Source organism: Pollicipes pollicipes, unplaced genomic scaffold (assembly GCF_011947565.3).
Source record: "Pollicipes pollicipes isolate AB1234 unplaced genomic scaffold, Ppol_2.1 Scaffold_4881;HRSCAF=5763_pilon_pilon_pilon, whole genome shotgun sequence".
Lineage (NCBI taxonomy): Eukaryota > Metazoa > Arthropoda > Thecostraca > Pollicipedomorpha > Pollicipedidae > Pollicipes > Pollicipes pollicipes.
This window is the reverse complement of record NW_023596576.1, coordinates 22042747-22058491: the sequence shown is the minus strand read 5'-3', so window position 1 is coordinate 22058491 and position 15745 is coordinate 22042747. Positions and strand designations below refer to the sequence as shown.

Here is a 15745-nt window from a genome sequence, read left to right as displayed (position 1 = left end):
AAATGCAGAACATTTGTCATGAAAGCTCGCCTAGTGTTATCAGCTGACAACGTTTACCTGATAAATAGCGCTTCCGTAGCGAAGGGCTTATTTACGACAAAAGCGTCTGGATGGCGCTGCTGTACATAAATTGAGGTTGTTCGGGTTGGAATAGGGGCGTATAATTTGGAATTGTGAGTGAAAAATTGCTCTGGATCAAGAATTCAAGTGACGAAAAAGATGTAATGCTTTAGTGTTCACCAGGATATATTTTGCGAGGACGCAGCATACCTGGAGTAGCAATGCTGTCTGCTTATCCTTGCTGTTTTTGCACGGGTGTTTAGTAGTCTTTGTTGTAGTTCGTCCTTGTCCGTCAGTGGGCTGTAAGCTGCCTAAAAGGTGGAAGTCAAGAGTTCTGAAAGCATTTTACAGTGGGAGACACTGTGGGCAAGATCGTAAACTCAGATGCTTTTAGGCCAAGATGCAGGCAAATTATCTTCTGGCTCTCACACTTGCCTGACATAGTGTTCTGAACATAATGTGTGTGTATGTGTGCACCAAACAATGGCCAGACCAAGTTGTGCCATATTACCAAGCTAAGAAAAATATTTCTTGGGTGCTCTTGCCTCAAGTATCATTTTGATTATTAAGTCTTCATGGCATTGGCTCTGTGTGCAGGAATTGATGGTGACCATCCATGAAACCCTTGGCATTGGATTAAGTGGGTGAATTGCCTAAGACTATAGCCAGGATGTGGCTTACTACCCAGACATGTTAAATGTAGCTTGCTTTTTCATTCTGTGCATGAGCATCATGAATTACATCCAATGCATCTGCTGGAGTACAAGATGTACACAATTTGCCAATAAAACCAAGAATATGTTGGAACTCTTGCAATTGTTTATCTGATAAGTTTTTGCAATGACACAGCCCAGTAGCCAGTAGGTGCACTTTGTGACTGTGTGTCCCCTGGGACCTGGGGTGCACCCCTCAGACTTATTTTATGCACATAGTGGCCTTTTGCTACTAAGGTTTTTGATTTTTTATCACACCAGGTACCTACATTTCTGTTGTGACTATGGCATGCCTCCCAGCCAGTTTTGTCTGGTTGGGGGTCTTTAGAAGTGTAAAACAAGTGTCAGTTACCAGCATACAGAAAATATGGCTCAACATCTGCTTCTTAAAATGCATGTGCTCTACTATTTTTCTTCCCAGACTGTTTTTAAATTTTAAGATTGCATTTTATATTGTTATCCTCCCAAGCTCTTTAAACTATGGACTATGAACTATCAATACATGTAAATTTACACTTGAAATGATAAAAATGTATGTTCTATGGATGTGTACTCATTTTCCATTTTCCATTTTGCATTCTGTTTGAGCACCAGCTGGAAGGCATGCTCAAAAGATGAACAGGTACCATATGAATGGTGTCTTATTATTTGTGATATTATTACATTATTATGTTATATTAACTTATTGAAGCAGCTGCACTTGCATGTACATCATGACATGGACATGGTTAATAACAAGATTTCAAAGCTAACTATCAAACAAATTTTACCCAAGCCAGCATATCTGACAGCAACTCGAAGCATGTGCATGCAGTTAAGGTTTTGTTTTCTACATGAAGCCCTATTTTTCCACTTGCTGCTTACAAAATAGTGATTTCAGCATTTTAGAGCATAGATTATCAATTCCATAGGTCTTCTGCATGCTGTTTTTGTCCCAGCATGTTGGTGATGTGCATAGTGGCATTGAATTAAAAGTAATGCATGGCATAAACCCTAGATTAACATGAAACAAACCATTGAAAATGTCAATTAACTTAAAATATGAGTGGGTAAAGTATGTGGCTGAAAATTAATGTCAATAACACACTCCCACTGGCATAGCCTGAGATGTGTGCTTCAGCTATCAAAGCCCAAGGAAAGCTTATATGGGCTGACAGCCTTGAGAGTAAAGCCTGCTGGTGTTTTGTAGGTGGGGTTTCTGCTGGTGACTGCTGCATTTTGGGTAGAAGTTGGCATGGATGGTGAAACAGTCACTTACCTTCAATTACACATTGGGCATGCTGCCTTCTCTTCAAAGGATTTGTTTAATGGTGCATGGGTGTGAAAATGGTGGGGAGGGGGGCAAGGAGGGGCTGAACCCTTAACTTTCAGAGAGCTTGCATATTTTATCTGTTAAAAAACTTTTCTGTACCACTCCTATTATGGGGGGGCTTTTGTCACCTAGCTGTGTTGTAAATGAAAATATAAAATATTTGGTAAAGCTCAGTTCAAAACCACTCCTGACCTTGCTAACTACTTTTAGTCATTGAAGATCCTGGGTTCAGAAATACAGTGCTTCAAATAGTGGTTGGAGATGAGGAGTCAGCATCAATCCAGAACCTGTCTACATGTTCCTGCACAGCATTCATTTATGGTTTCAGGATCATGGGAAGTGGTCCTCTTAAACAAATCTTTTACATCATTTGTTGTTAATGGGGAAAACTCTCTACTCATGTTTTTTATCTTAAGATATTACAAAACATACTCAAAGCCCTTTAAATTTGCTAACTTTTACATTGCCTAAATGGCTTGGATGGCTTAGTTGATTAGTGTCTGCCTTCCAGTCCGCCCACTCATTGCGTCGTGAGATCGAGCTGCCTTAGCTCCTCGCTATTTGGTCTTGGCCTTGACAGGCATGGCCTGCAGCCGCAGTGTGGTCAGATAGCGTCAGAGCGCGGATTTGTGAGATCACATGGTAGGAGTCCGGGCTCTCACAGCAAGCACTGCTTAGTGTGAGCTGTGATCCCAGAAACCTGTCATAAAAAAGGTTTAGGATTAAGTGTTTGTTTTTTAAAGTAACTCATGCTTTAATAGAGACTAGAATTATAATCAGAACTGATTGGATTGAAAGCTCAGCTTTGAGTGCCTGCTTGCATTGTCAGAGGTGGGACCAGAGCTTTATTTGATATTGAGGAAGTTAGTTGGGTAGTTTCAGGGAACTTGTACAACAACTGTGAGTTTGGGCCAATCTTGGCCTGTGTTGCAAAAACCTGATGAGTAGAATCGTTTCACCCAAGGTTTACTTGAGAATTAAAGAGACTGAAGAATATAGGAATTCCCAGAGTGATGTTGGTATCCAGTGGGCTTTTTCATGAGCCCTAAGCAGGGCCCATTCAATCTTCCAAGGTCTCACCTTATCAAGCCCTCACCTGATCATGTCTGGACCTAACCTGATTCACCTTGCATTGCCCATAAGGTAATGCAAAACTACGTTGTGAAAGGGGTACTAGAATGCTGCTGAACATCGCACATAACTGAGCATTAGAAATAGCTGAGCATTAAAAATGGCTGGATATTTTTAGCCACAGGAGAAATGTCAGTATAATATTTGAATTGTGAAAGTCCCAAGTGTTCTAGAGAGGGTCCTTGGAAACAGAAATGGGGTATAGGGGTCTCATAAAAGACTTTAGGGCCTACATGTGTATCATGCTTCAAACAGAGGCTTCCAAAGTTGATATCACGATTGATAGATAAGCACCACTAAGGAAAGGCTTAGATGTACAAAGAAGTAATATGATACAAGATGTTGATATTTTAAACAGTCTTGGCTGCAGAATGTGGTACTGGTGGCTTGACTGTTTTTTTTTTTTGTTACATTATGCTAATGTTGCTAATGCTAAGCTCTGATCTGTTGCTAATGAGACTTGACTGAGAAGATATCCAGAATTACATGATGGAAATGTGTTACTGTAATTTCTGGCATGACAACAAAGCCTACTGGTTGAATGCCATGATGGCATTTAACCAGTATGCCACTAAACCAGTAATTTCAATTTAACCAGCAAATGCCATTACTGAATGATGACATGTGTTCCTGTTTTACAGTCTGGATATCTGAACACTTCTTTCAACATGGCGGCAGGTCCATACAACTATTCCTACATCTTCAAGTATATCATAATAGGAGACATGGGCGTCGGAAAGTCCTGTCTTCTCCACCAGTTTACAGAAAAGAAATGTATGTACTAGCAAACATGCAGACATATGCTTTAAAATCAGGATGTCTGTGGCGAGTGTTTTGGTCTTAACATTTTTCAAGATCAACATCTCACTCTGTGGGACCATCTGATTTGTGGTGTGCCAAACACTAGTTATAGCAATGCTCATTACATGTCCGTGCTGTCTGTCTGATGATCGTAAACCATTGCACTCCGTGAGTCGTACCACGGCAGCACGACAGCACAATGTCGTAAGCGCGCACTGTCGCTGAGCTGGAGACGACCGCGCTGCCGTGTCGGTGGAGGTCGGGCTGTGTCCAGGTCAGACAGATCAGGCCCCGCCCCCAGTCATGGCCGACTGTCCGCACACGATCGGAGTCGAGTTCGGCACCCGGATCATCGAGGTCAGCGGCCAGAAGATCAAGCTGCAGATCTGGGACACGGCCGGCCAGGAGCGCTTCAGGGCCGTCACCAGGTCGGTCAGGGGTCACCGAGTCCGTCTGGTGGCGTGATGTCAGTCTGGCGTCATGTGACCAGTTGGGCGTCACCAGAGTGGTCCCATGTGGTGGGACCGGTCCTATGTTAACGGGTCCGTCCAGGTGTTTCTGGGGCAGGCTAAGTGTCGAAGGGTGGGTCGGGTGTGACGGAAATAAATAACTGCAATGTATGTGATAATTTTACAATGGGATTGCTGCCATGTGCATTGCTGTAACAAGTAATACACAACTTGGCACAGAAAGACTGGCCTTTAGCTCTTTCTTTGGCATGATATGTTCATCGTATATTTGCAGTAGTGCAACAGATAAAGAGATCTACCAGAAAGCACTCATCATTTCCATCACGGACTCTTGCAAAAGTACGTTCTATTTATGGCATAGCACGTCGGTACAGGAGACACCAAAAGAAATAAAAAGAAGGAACTGTTTTAACGTTAACTGGTCGTCCGGCTGCTACTTCCAATGCATCCGAGTCTGGTTAGTCAGTCGAGCAGCCTGGCCAGTCTTCCGACACCATTTTAGTCACGTCGCGCTGGCATAGGCGTCACGTCGTGATGGGCGGTGTCACCAGGTCAGTCTGGTGTCGCCAGGCCAGTTTTGTGTGCCCCGCCAGCTTTGTAACCTGATATGGCTGGGTCAGTTCGGTGTCGCCAGGCCAGTCCGGCGTCGCCCCGCCAGCCTTGTGGCCTGACGTGGCCGGGTCAGTTCGGTGTCACCAGGCCAGTCCGGCGTCGCCCCGCCAGCCTTGTGACCTGACGTGGCCGGGTCATTCTGGTGTCGCCAGGCCAGTTTTGTGTGCCCCGCCAGCCTTGTGACCTGACGTGGCCGGGCCAGTGTGCCGTCACCGCTGGCGGAGAGACAGGCACCGCCCCCGGCCGGCCGGGCTAGTACACAGTGTATCCTGAGTTTGCCCCATGCGAGGTTCCCGGCAGGCCCGTTCCCAGTCCTGCGCAGAGGCTGTCTGCCGTGGTCGTACTCAGAGACGCGGTCCCCGGTTGACCGCGCCGCCCCCGCCGCCCACACCGCCCGGCCGGCGGTCAGGCCCGCCGCCCAGACTGCCGTGCCGACGGTCAGACCCGCCGCCCACACCGCCCGGCCGGCGGTCAGGCCATACGCTGTCGCCAGATGGTCCCGCTCGCACACGGCCGTTAGTGGCGTGACTGGACTGATCCCTCCGGGCCACGCTTTCAGGAGATCGGTTTTCATCTGAGCGGCGTGTTACGGCCTTGAAGCCGTCCTTGCCGCCGGCGGCTGGTTTATCGATCAGGCGACCACGTGCGCTTGTGGAGCGCTGCGGCGCTACCAGTCCGGCCACCGTCGCCGCCTGTCGTCTGGGTGCTGGTGTTGTGTGCGCGCTGACCGCCGCCGGCGCCGCCAGGTCGTACTACCGCGGCGCGGCCGGCGCGCTCATGGTGTACGACATCACGCGGCGCTCCACCTACAACCACCTGAGCAGCTGGCTGACGGACGCGCGCAACCTGACCAACCCCAACACGGTGGGTGACGGCCGCGCGCCGGGTGGGGCGGGGGAGGGCCCGGCCGGCCGGGCCGGACGCGCCTCTGCGGTGGCTGCGGCCGTCTCAGGGGATCGTGTCCAGTGCAGTTGATCACCTCATGTGGTCATGTGGTGCGTGCCGCGCTGTTTGTGCAGTTGCGTTGTCAGTTTGTGTGTGGACGTGCGGCGTACATTGTTTACCAGAGCGACGTTTTGGTCATGTTCTTTGCTAATGTCAAAAACAAACATTGAAAACATTAATGGCACGTGTGACCGCGTCTTGGTCGCGGGCTTTCCTGACCTGGCGCACCGCTCGGCAGGTGATATTCCTGATTGGCAACAAGTGTGACCTGGAGGCGCAGCGAGACGTGACCTACGACGAGGCCAAGCAGTTCGCCGACGAGAACGGTCTCATGTTCGTCGAGGCCAGTGCCAAAACGTGAGACGTGGCCACCTGCGGACCGCACGCGACGCGCTTTATGCGCCTCTCCCAAGCTGGCTGGGATAACCGTGTTGGCGAAAGCCAACCGCTGACGTCGATTGTAGTGTTTGGAACCTGTTGCTGTGTGGGTTACGTAAATCGCACCTGCTTGGTGTCATGTATGTATCCGGGCAAGTGTCGCAAATTGTACCGGTTCGGTTTATGGTTCTAGAGGTTCTTGTGTTGATTCCGAGGTCTTACGCTCAGCGGTTTAGCGCGTTTGCCGCCGACTGTGTGTGGTGCCCGCCATTGCCCGTCGCCGCCCTCTTAGCTGAGCCTCCGATCCCCGCCGCAGTGGAAACAACGTGGAGGAGGCGTTCCTGGAGACGGCCAAGAAAATCTACCAGAACATCCAGGACGGCAGCCTGGACCTCAACGCGGCCGAGTCGGGCGTGCAGCACAAGCCGTCGCAGCAGGGGCGCACCACACTGACGGCGCAGGCCTCCACCGCCAAGGAGAACTGCACGTGCTAGCTAGGCGGGCGGTCCTGAGCGGCGCGCACCCCCGGGAGCGGGCCGCCGGCGTCCGGACCCGCTCCGGACGGCTGCTGACCCCCAGGGACGGCCCGTGAGTGGTGTGGCTGGGGCCGCCCTGGCGCCGGCCCAGCGACCCTGCTGGACCGGGCGTTCGCGAGTCTCACTCTCTGGGGCGGTGCGGGGAGGCCCCAGAGCCGGATCTGCGCTGCGCTGTCCGGGGATGCGGCCCTGGCGCCGGCCCAGCGACCCTGCCGGACCGGGCGCTCGCGAGTCTCACCCTCTGAGGCGGTGCGGGGAGGCCCCAGAGCCGGATCTGCGCTGCGCTGTCCGGGGATGCGGCCCCGGGCCGAGCCCCGGCGACTCGCGGCAGTCCACATCAGGCATTTGACCACGGCCTCGCCGCTCGGGGATGGGCCGCGGACGGTGTCGGTGGGTCGCGTCGCTCCGGGGCTGGCTCGACGCGTGGTGCGCGTCTCCAGCCGGGCCGGCCGCGCTCCGGCTACGTCTCGACCTCGCCGGGCGGGGCGCACGACCTCGGCCTCGGATGTCCGCGTGCAGTGCTTTAGTGTGCCGGTTGGGGATGCACGAGCCGCGAGCACGGTTTGCAAGGTGCCCGGCTGGTGTGGTCGACCTCTCAGCACCCCCTCGAGCTACACGTCAAGTGATATACACGCGCGTGTACACCAAATCATACACGGACCCGCGCGCATGCGTGCTCCGTGCAGACGGCTCCGACCCGCCCTCCGTCGCCCGCCGTGGGTCCTCTGTTGGGGGCGGAAGGATCGGGTGGAGTTGTGAACAAAGCGGGGCGCCGGTGCCGCGCGCGCTTTTTCGTGCGCACCCTAAAATGTGATGTAGCTGTGCGTGTCCTTGAGAATGGACCTCATCCAGAAAGGCATAGTAACCGTGCGCGCCTAAACACGCATCTATTTTACGTTATTCCAATAGATTATACCGCTTTGGATATGTTAGTGCGAGCCGTAGCCGGCGGTGTGCGGATGTAGGTTGATTGTTGGCGTGGTAACGACTGCTTCGTTTGCCCCTGTGCCGCCCCACTGTGCCCTCGCTCCGTGTGCCGTGTCGGCCGTCTGCCGGCTGGCGGACTCCGGCTGGCGCGCCGCTGGTCCTCCGGCCGCCGGTACCTTGTTGTCGTCCGTCATTGGCCGCGACCCTCGCGATGTTCAGGCCGCTCACATTCCTCTCGCCGTCTGCCGCGATACTGTGTCCCGCCATGGCGGCGCGCGCCCGGCCGGCGCATGGCGCTGACTGACTGACAAGAGGGCGCGCCGCGGCCGCCGGCGCGCTCCGCCAGCGTGCGCCCGCGCCGACTGACTGTTGACAATGTTTTAATGGGGTCATATGGTAAATAAACCAGTTTCAAAATCGTGGAGCTTGTGAATGAGAGTACGTTGGAGGGCAGCTCCGATCTGCGTCCCTATCCAGGAACGAGTAATGCTCAGTCGTGATCCTAGGTGGTCTGTCACGCCGGTTTGGCCAAAAAGGTGTTGACATGTGAAATACTCGAGGAGCGAGAAGTTTTATTCTAACTGACGTTCACGAACTACTCGCTTTGCACATTGCAGAAAGGACTAGGACGGTAGACAGCTAAACAAAATGAATGGCCATCGCAAAGTGTGTGGAGTATTTTGTTGTTTCGCTTCATCAATTTTTCTTGGCTGTCGCATGCCGTTCAAATCTCATGTGTATGTGACCCATGGCAGGAGCCTGGGGTTCCTCTTCGCAGGTGCCTCTCGAGCAATCATGTTAAGACACCTTTTTGTGGTGGTGGGTATCGAATGATCAATATCACGCATCTCACTGCATGAGCACTATGTACGAACTTTCTGAAACTTTCAAAGAGGTGGGCGAGCTGCATTCCTTCCCAAAGCCACAGACGCAGAATTGTGAGATTGTAGTCAGTAAGCACGTTTTCACAGGTCGTGCAGGAAGGGTTCCAAAAATGTGCAATAGATGGCGGTTGCGGATCTGCGGACGCCGTGATGCTCTAGGGCCTTGGCCGCGGCATGCTGGTTAAGGCCGTGGTTCTAGGGCCTCGAGGGCTGGGGGGGGGGGGGGGGGGGGGGGGGGGGGGAGTGGAGTGGTGCGGTGAGGGTGGCTGTAAAAGTGTGGATGGAAATGTCGAGTTTTGAATTAGGCCAACCTTGAGATGTTATCAGAGGTCTATATTAGGAGGCAGAGGCTGGTTAGCTGAGACAACCAGTTCGAACGGCGTGCGCGCTTCTATCTGTAACGCGTCTATGTGCAGAGGAATAAGAACGTCAGGTAATTGTAGAATTTGTACTCTGCATGCCCTTTTTCATAAAAATCATCATATTAGTTTCTTATTTTAAAGTGGCCTTTTGAGAATGGAAGGGGTTGGAAAAAACAGCATAAAAAACCAGCGATTACATCAACTTCCAGGCAAGGTGCTGGATGCCTGTGTCTGTGTTAACTGGTGCACTTTGTTTGCTAAATCAGGCTCTTGATTTTTCAGTGCATCACCACTAGAGGAGATAGACAACAACTTCATGAGAATAGAGGCATTAAATGGTGATGTTAATCTTTCAGCCAGCAATGCCCAGTGATAAAAGTGTAAGTGAGTGTTAGATGCAGCATAATTTTTTTGACAGCATGCAACAAAATCTGTCATCCACTCTGACTTCATGGCAGGGGCTGAAGGAGTTCCTAACCCAGCTTACAAACTTGAAATGCAATCTCAAGCTCTGTCAGACCCAGTCTGCAAAAATTGGCTGCTTTGCAGGATGTGTATGGGGACATTGATGCTCTGAGCCTCATGCTTATGTGTGCTGTGCTCAAGCTGGGCGAACTGCTCAATTTTCCATTTTTGTCAGAAATTGTCTCGAGATGTAGCACCTAGATGTGGGCTACAGTGCATGTCCTGGAAATATTGCAGTTATGTTACTGCCACATGTGACATGTTGCATAATATGTATATTTTGCAGTCTGGGCTGAGGCTATGTGGGACAAGTGGTGTAAGCAAGAGCACTTCTCTGGATGGTACTCTATTTAAGATAATGCTATTGTTTGATATTGTCTTGCAAAGGAGAGTTTGATAGCTAAAACTATATAGAAACCAAGCATTGCATGCGTGCAGGTCATGCAGGCAATATGGTTGCAGGTTTGTTGTTCAAGAGCATGATGCAGGGTTGTTTCTGAGCAAGTAAATCAAAAATTAATTTTGTGTGTGCCTATGACAGACACTGCATTTTTGCTAGCATATCAGCACTAGACCCACCCATCTGCACCTTTCAGTGAGTTTGTACATCAATACTGCACTTAACTGAAACTGATCCTGTAATTGCTAGGCCTACTGATATTGCAGCCTGATTTAAATTCATCCCAGAAATGAACTGTGTATGTATGATTACACACTGCAGTTTAGGACTGTTAAATGTCATCACTGAAATAAACTGGTACCACCATGGCCATAGCTGGTATAGGATATAGTGTTATTTTAAATGTAAAGGTTTTTCCCTTTGCTGATGTCATAGGTCCTCGTGCTGAATTGCATCTCATTTCCAGTGAGCCATGACACGGCTAAGGGTCATCAAGGAGGCCACGCTGGATGGCACAATTAAGGAGGAGCCGCCGGATGATGACGTCACGCCAGATGATCTGATAACTATAGTCTCCGCCGAAACGGACTATCCCATGGCGCTGGTTCCTGCCAATCTGGCTGGTCTAACCACGGCAAACCCAGCTGATCAGGGTAACTCGTCCGCGGTGGACGCGGTAGACACGGACGGTCCGGCCTCACAGGACTCGGACGATCCGGACCCGCCAGATCCGGACGATCCGGCCCGGCCGGACCCGGACCCGGACCGGCGAGTGGCGCCGTCTGGTCGGCCGGTGCGTTCCAGCCGGCGGACGGGGCCGACGCCGTGGCGGTGCGCCGCATGCCAGAAGAGCCTGCCCTCCTCGGAAGCCTACGACCGGCACATGGAGGAGCACGAGCGCCAGCTGGGCCGCCGCTGCCCCGTCTGCGCCAAGGTGCTGCGCGGCGCCGTCAGCGACTTCCGACGTCACGTGCGCCTGCACTCGGCTGAGAAGACGCACCGCTGCCAGCAGTGCGACAAGACGTTCACGCTGGCCAGCTATCTGAGGCGCCACGTGTACGCGGTGCACCGACTGGAGCGGCCGCACCGCTGCCCCGTCTGCCGCAAGGGCTTCAAGTACCCTAGCCAGATGCGGCTGCACCACATGACGCACACGGGCGAGAAGCCGGAGCGCTGCGACGAGTGCGGTAAGACGTTCCGCTCGCAGTGGTCGCTGTGCGTGCACGAGCGCATGCACCGGGGTGAGCGGCCGTACGTCTGCCGCTGGGAGGGCTGCGGCTACGCTGCCTGCGACGGCTCCAGTCTGCGCCATCACCTCAAAATGGTGCACACCAAGGAGAAGGCCGCCAAGTGTCCGCACTGCGACAAGACGTTCGTCAAGCCCAGTCAGGTGCGCATGCACGTGCGCATGACACACGTGGGCGAGAAGAACGTCAGCTGTGACATCTGCGACCGCAAGTTCTTCAACAATGCGGCGCTGCGGGTGCACCGAGCCATCCACACGGAGGAGCGACTGGTCACGTGCCCACTGTGCCCGGCCACCTTCAAGACCAGGAGCAACATGAGCACTCACGTGGGCACGCACACCAAAACGCCCGATCACAAGTGTACCATTTGCGGAAAGGGCTTCAAGTTCCCCGCCTACCTGGTCAAGCACATGGAGACGCATAACAAAGAGCGCGCCTTTAAATGCGAGTGTGGAAAGCGCTTCCGCACGGTGCGGTACCTGCAGCGCCACGCACAGAGTCACGAGCGCGGCAAGCGGTTCTCCTGCTCGCACTGCGCCAAGCGCTTCGTCTCGGCCGCCTCGGCCGAGAAGCACACACAGCGCTTCCACACGCGCGTGCCGTCCATCTGGTGTCTGCAGTGCAACACGGAGTTCCGCCGCGCCGCCAAGCTGGTGACGCACTACGGCGCGCGCCACCGCGCCGACGGCCCGTTCCACTGTCCCGACTGCGGCCAGGTGTTCAAGGCGGCGCGGCCGTTCGCCCGGCACCGCGGCAGCATGCACATGTCTTACGTCACCGACGGCAAGCCGCTGGCGGAGTCCGACGAAGCCTCGGAGTAGCCGCCGCCGCGCCAGCTCGGTCAGCGGCAGGCGCCGGGCGGTGGGCAGGCGGACGAAGTGGGCCGCACAGTTGTCGGCCCGCTCGGGCCCCTGCGGCCGTCAGGGAGTCACGTGCGGCGCCGCTAGCCCGTGGATGAAGGCACCGCTTCGTGACGCCATCGTGCCCGCTGCGGCGTCTCGGGTGTTCGGCGTCTAACATCCGTGATGCAGCGACCCATCGGACATGTTTCGGGGCCGTGTCGCGCTTCCAGAACACGCCCAGGGCGCGCTATCGGCGCCCGCTGGTCCTGCCGCGGACACTGCTGTCAGTGGGTGCTCTATCCCTTGTCCTGTCCGTTCCCTGTCCCGGACAGTTTACTTCCGGCTGCTGGCGCGAGGTCGCCTGCGCGCGGATGTTGTTCGTTCGGCGGTAAGCGACGAGCAGCAGCACCGCGGTGCTTTGCGCGGTGACCTGTCATCAATCCCCGCTCAGGTGGCAATGCCGAGCTGCGCAGTAGTGGGTGAGGATTGTCGCAGTGGTAGCTGCTGGACGGCGCTTCAGTGTTGTCAGAGCCGCTGGTCGTTTCGGATACTAGAGTATAGTAGATGGCCATTTTATGTTGTAACAGGGTTCGTCGGACGCTTTTACGTGCGGTTCGTTTGAAGTTGAGAATGTAGGTGATGCCATGGAGGTGCGCTAATGCATTTTTCTCAGCTGGCTTGCTTCGTTCGGACTCTTCTTTTGTGTCCCATGGGTCTGGGTAGTTGATGGATGGTGGTAGTCTGTACAAACCATTTCAATGTCACTAGGTAGAGTTGTTGTGGTGAATGCAGCCGGTACGATTGAGCTAAATGATCCTTGTTGTGGTAGAAGTGCTGTCAATTACTTTGAATGTAACCATAAGGGTTGATGTTGTGCGGTCAAAATCTGAATGGAGGTAGAGATATTCAAACGGTTTTTTTTTCTAACAGTCTAGTCCTCAGGTGCATGACGCTGGTGTGCCAACCTACCGAGTGTCGTCTTTCATGTGTGCTCGCCTTTGCTTTTGTTCAAATGCATCGCGTTTGGTTACATTTGACTTATTTCTTGTTTGGGCGGCTTTGTGGGCCGTCTTTGCAGCATGCTCTGCGTGTCCTTGCGAACGAAGTCATCAGTCGACCCGGGCCACCAGCTGACCGAAGGATACGTGACCTGAACGGTCAGCGGTGACGTAGTTATGGTTATGTTGGGTGCTATGGTATGATATTTGGAGTCATGGCCGACCGTCACGTTGGCTTCAGCAACACGTAGCACAGATGTTTGAAGGATGCGCTGTAGTCTTTCCAAGGTATTTGCTTGCTGTTAGTACCTATCTGTTCTGTATCTATTTGCAGTTTTGTTGTTCGCTGCCACAATTCCGCGGTTCAGATCATGCGCAGGCCATTCTGGAGGCGAGCATGGCACAGTGGTGCCTTTGAATGTGTTTCAGCGCAAAACTCCCGGGCCGGAGGCAGAACGCGACGCTAGCGCCATCTGAGCTGTTTTTTGCCGAAAAGGTAATAAGCTGCTCATTGGAGGGTAAATTACCGCCAGAAACTTTTGGGAAGACAGGAATCTTTCAAGTTTGGCCCTCTGAGCATGACTCCACAAGCAGCTGTTTATGTGAAAGAAAGGCTCTGGCTGTCGAAACCAGATGAAGTCATCGGATATAATAAACGCCGTATATATATATATATATATATATATATATATATATATATATATGCCTACACATTTAGTCATACAAATGGTTATTATAACCGCTGCGGGTGAGCGAGAGGCGACGCGATGAAAAACTCCGGTTCGCGCACCGGGCTATCCGGTGTGTTCCCCAAACGTCTGACAGGGCTCGGAGTGGTGCCCGGAGTGGCTACACTGGCTTGGAGTGGTGTTCGGAAGGACTCCATTGGCTTGGAGTGGTGCTCGAAAGGGGTACATTGGTTTGGAGTGGTGGTCGGAAGGGCTACATTGGCTCGGAGTGGTGCTCGGAAGAGCTACATTGGCTCGGAGTGGTGCTCGGAAAGGCTACATTGGCTCGGAATGGTGCTCGGAAGAGCTACATTGGCTCGGAATGGTGCTCGGGATGGCCACGTTAGGTTGGAGTGGTCCTGGGAATGGCTGCATTGGTTCGGTCGCAACAACACGTTGCAACCGAAGCCTATGTTTTGCCCCTCCGATGTGCAGACAAAGGAGGCAATAACATCCGTGATGGGAGTCAGCTTAGTCGGCTAACAAGGTCAGCTTCTGATAGAAAAGACCACGCGACCGACCTCGAATGATCACGATGCCTGCCCTTTGTCGCGGGCAGCTGGACTCATCCGGTCGGTAAGGACGAATAATGTGGCAAAAAGAACGCTCACTTGTCCGTTCTTACAACTGTTGACAGAACGGAGCCGGCCGCCGGCAGCCCTCGCGTTTGTCCGAGGCATCAGAGGCCAGTGAGATGCCGCCGCCAGGTCTGGGTGCTCTGGAAAATTTGTCACATCAGTGGCGTAGTCAAAGGGGGGGGGGGGAGGAGATCAAAGCCCCCCTCCCCTGGAAAGGACGGGACACGTGAGATTGAAGACTTGGATAGTTTTGATAGCCTTAGGTGACCTGGGGCCTCTGGAACATTAAACACTGACTTCGAAGCATCTAGATCGGGTACCGAATCTAAAATGCTTCCCTGAATCAAACAAAACAGGACAGCTGTACCGACGACGTGGGTCTCTGTGGCTAAAGGGACACCGTGAGCCCCACTTTGGCCCCCTTCTGGGCGAAATTCTGGCTACACCACCGAGCCACACTCGGCGTGTCGCTGATATCGTGACTTCCATTGTCGTCTGTTGGTCTGTATTGGTCGGTCCGGAGATGAACACACGATCTGTAACTCTCTGCAGGAGGAGGCGACTCGCCCGGCCCAGCGGCTGCTGCCAGGCAGCCAGGGAGGCTGACTGACGCATCTGGGTATCACGCTGGGTGATCGAAGTAAGGCAGCGAGAGGGGATGACTGATCCCCGTAACGACCAGGATTGGTTATATCCACCACCGTCTCACCAAACACCCGTGACTGCGAGGCAGCTGTCGCCCATGAGCGGCGGCTCGCCAGGGACAGTCGTCATGCGCACACCGAAATATGCGCCAATATGCGCACACCGGAACTTGACTACGGAGCTCGTCGCACCCAACCAGTGGCGGAACGAGACGAGGGGACCACGGGGCCATGCCCTCCATCCGGTGGTGTCGAGGGGGCCTTGGGTTCCAAAGGGGTCCATGACCGGTCGAACGGATCCTTTTTTACAAAAAACAAATTTGGACGTCCTTGGGCCTCCAGGCGTCCAAGCACAGTCGGAAGCAAAAGTGAAGGGCCCGTGGGCAGTCAAAAATGATTCCCCGCTTATTGGGAGGGTGGCGATAGAGGAGATTCTGAGCCTCATCACGCTGTCCACAGGCTTTACGCCGTTCCGGGGGCCCTATATGCTCATTTGCCGGATAAATCAGATTGCTGAAGAGCCTTCTGCGTTACCCTCGATCCCTTTGCATCTGTTCGGAGGGCCCCACACTGGTGATGGGCACCATTCACTAACATGCCGGGGCACTCTTGATAGAACGGGGACCCTCCATGGATTTTTCCGATTCGCCCGAAAGGCGTAATATGTTGTTTCCTGGGGCCCCATATTCTAACCCGCCGAGATACTGTTTGC

At 53.2% G+C, this 15745-nt stretch overlaps 2 protein-coding genes across 8 annotated transcripts; both read left to right on the top strand.

Annotated features, from left to right (window-relative positions):
• Positions 1-85: 85 nt before the first annotated feature.
• On the top strand, positions 86-8083 carry LOC119100830 (ras-related protein Rab-14). Of its 3 annotated transcripts, none has more exons than XM_037223986.1 (6): positions 86-135; positions 3858-3990; positions 4319-4445; positions 5846-5963; positions 6283-6401; positions 6739-8083. In XM_037223986.1, exons 2-6 carry the CDS (start codon positions 3885-3887, stop codon positions 6914-6916), a joined length of 648 nt encoding a protein of 215 aa, XP_037079881.1. In that variant the 5' UTR covers positions 86-135; positions 3858-3884; the 3' UTR covers positions 6917-8083. The 3 variants fall into 3 exon arrangements, with proteins under 3 accessions (XP_037079881.1, XP_037079880.1, XP_037079882.1); XM_037223985.1 differs by having other exon boundaries at positions 107-173; XM_037223987.1 differs by lacking the exon at positions 86-135 and adding an exon at positions 202-221.
• A 948-nt stretch (positions 8084-9031) lies between these two features.
• Positions 9032-13115, top strand: LOC119100829 (zinc finger protein 888). 5 transcript variants are annotated; one of them, XM_037223981.1, is made up of 4 exons: positions 9032-9202; positions 9414-9511; positions 10059-10191; positions 10463-13115. In XM_037223981.1, the coding sequence occupies exon 4, from the start codon at positions 10469-10471 to the stop codon at positions 12062-12064; it is 1596 nt and encodes a 531-aa protein (XP_037079876.1). In that variant the 5' UTR covers positions 9032-9202; positions 9414-9511; positions 10059-10191; positions 10463-10468; the 3' UTR covers positions 12065-13115. The 5 variants fall into 5 exon arrangements, with proteins under 5 accessions (XP_037079876.1, XP_037079878.1, XP_037079875.1 ...); XM_037223983.1 differs by lacking the exon at positions 10059-10191 and having other exon boundaries at positions 9488-9511; XM_037223980.1 differs by lacking the exon at positions 10059-10191.
• Positions 13116-15745: the final 2630 nt, after the last annotated feature.

What these genes read in the sequence shown, in the direction of transcription:
- LOC119100830 (XM_037223986.1), top strand. Translation starts at nt 3,885, where the DNA reads ATGGCGGCAGGTCCATACAACTATTCCTACATCTTCAAGTATATCATA. An exon ending in CCAGTTTACAGAAAAGAAAT is followed by an intron (nt 3,991 to 4,318) that starts GTATGTACTAGC and finishes CCCCGCCCCCAG; the next exon opens with TCATGGCCGACTGTCCGCAC. An exon ending in GTCGAGGCCAGTGCCAAAAC is followed by an intron (nt 6,402 to 6,738) that starts GTGAGACGTGGC and finishes TCCCCGCCGCAG; the next exon opens with TGGAAACAACGTGGAGGAGG.
- LOC119100829 (XM_037223982.1), top strand. Translation starts at nt 10,469, where the DNA reads ATGACACGGCTAAGGGTCATCAAGGAGGCCACGCTGGATGGCACAATT.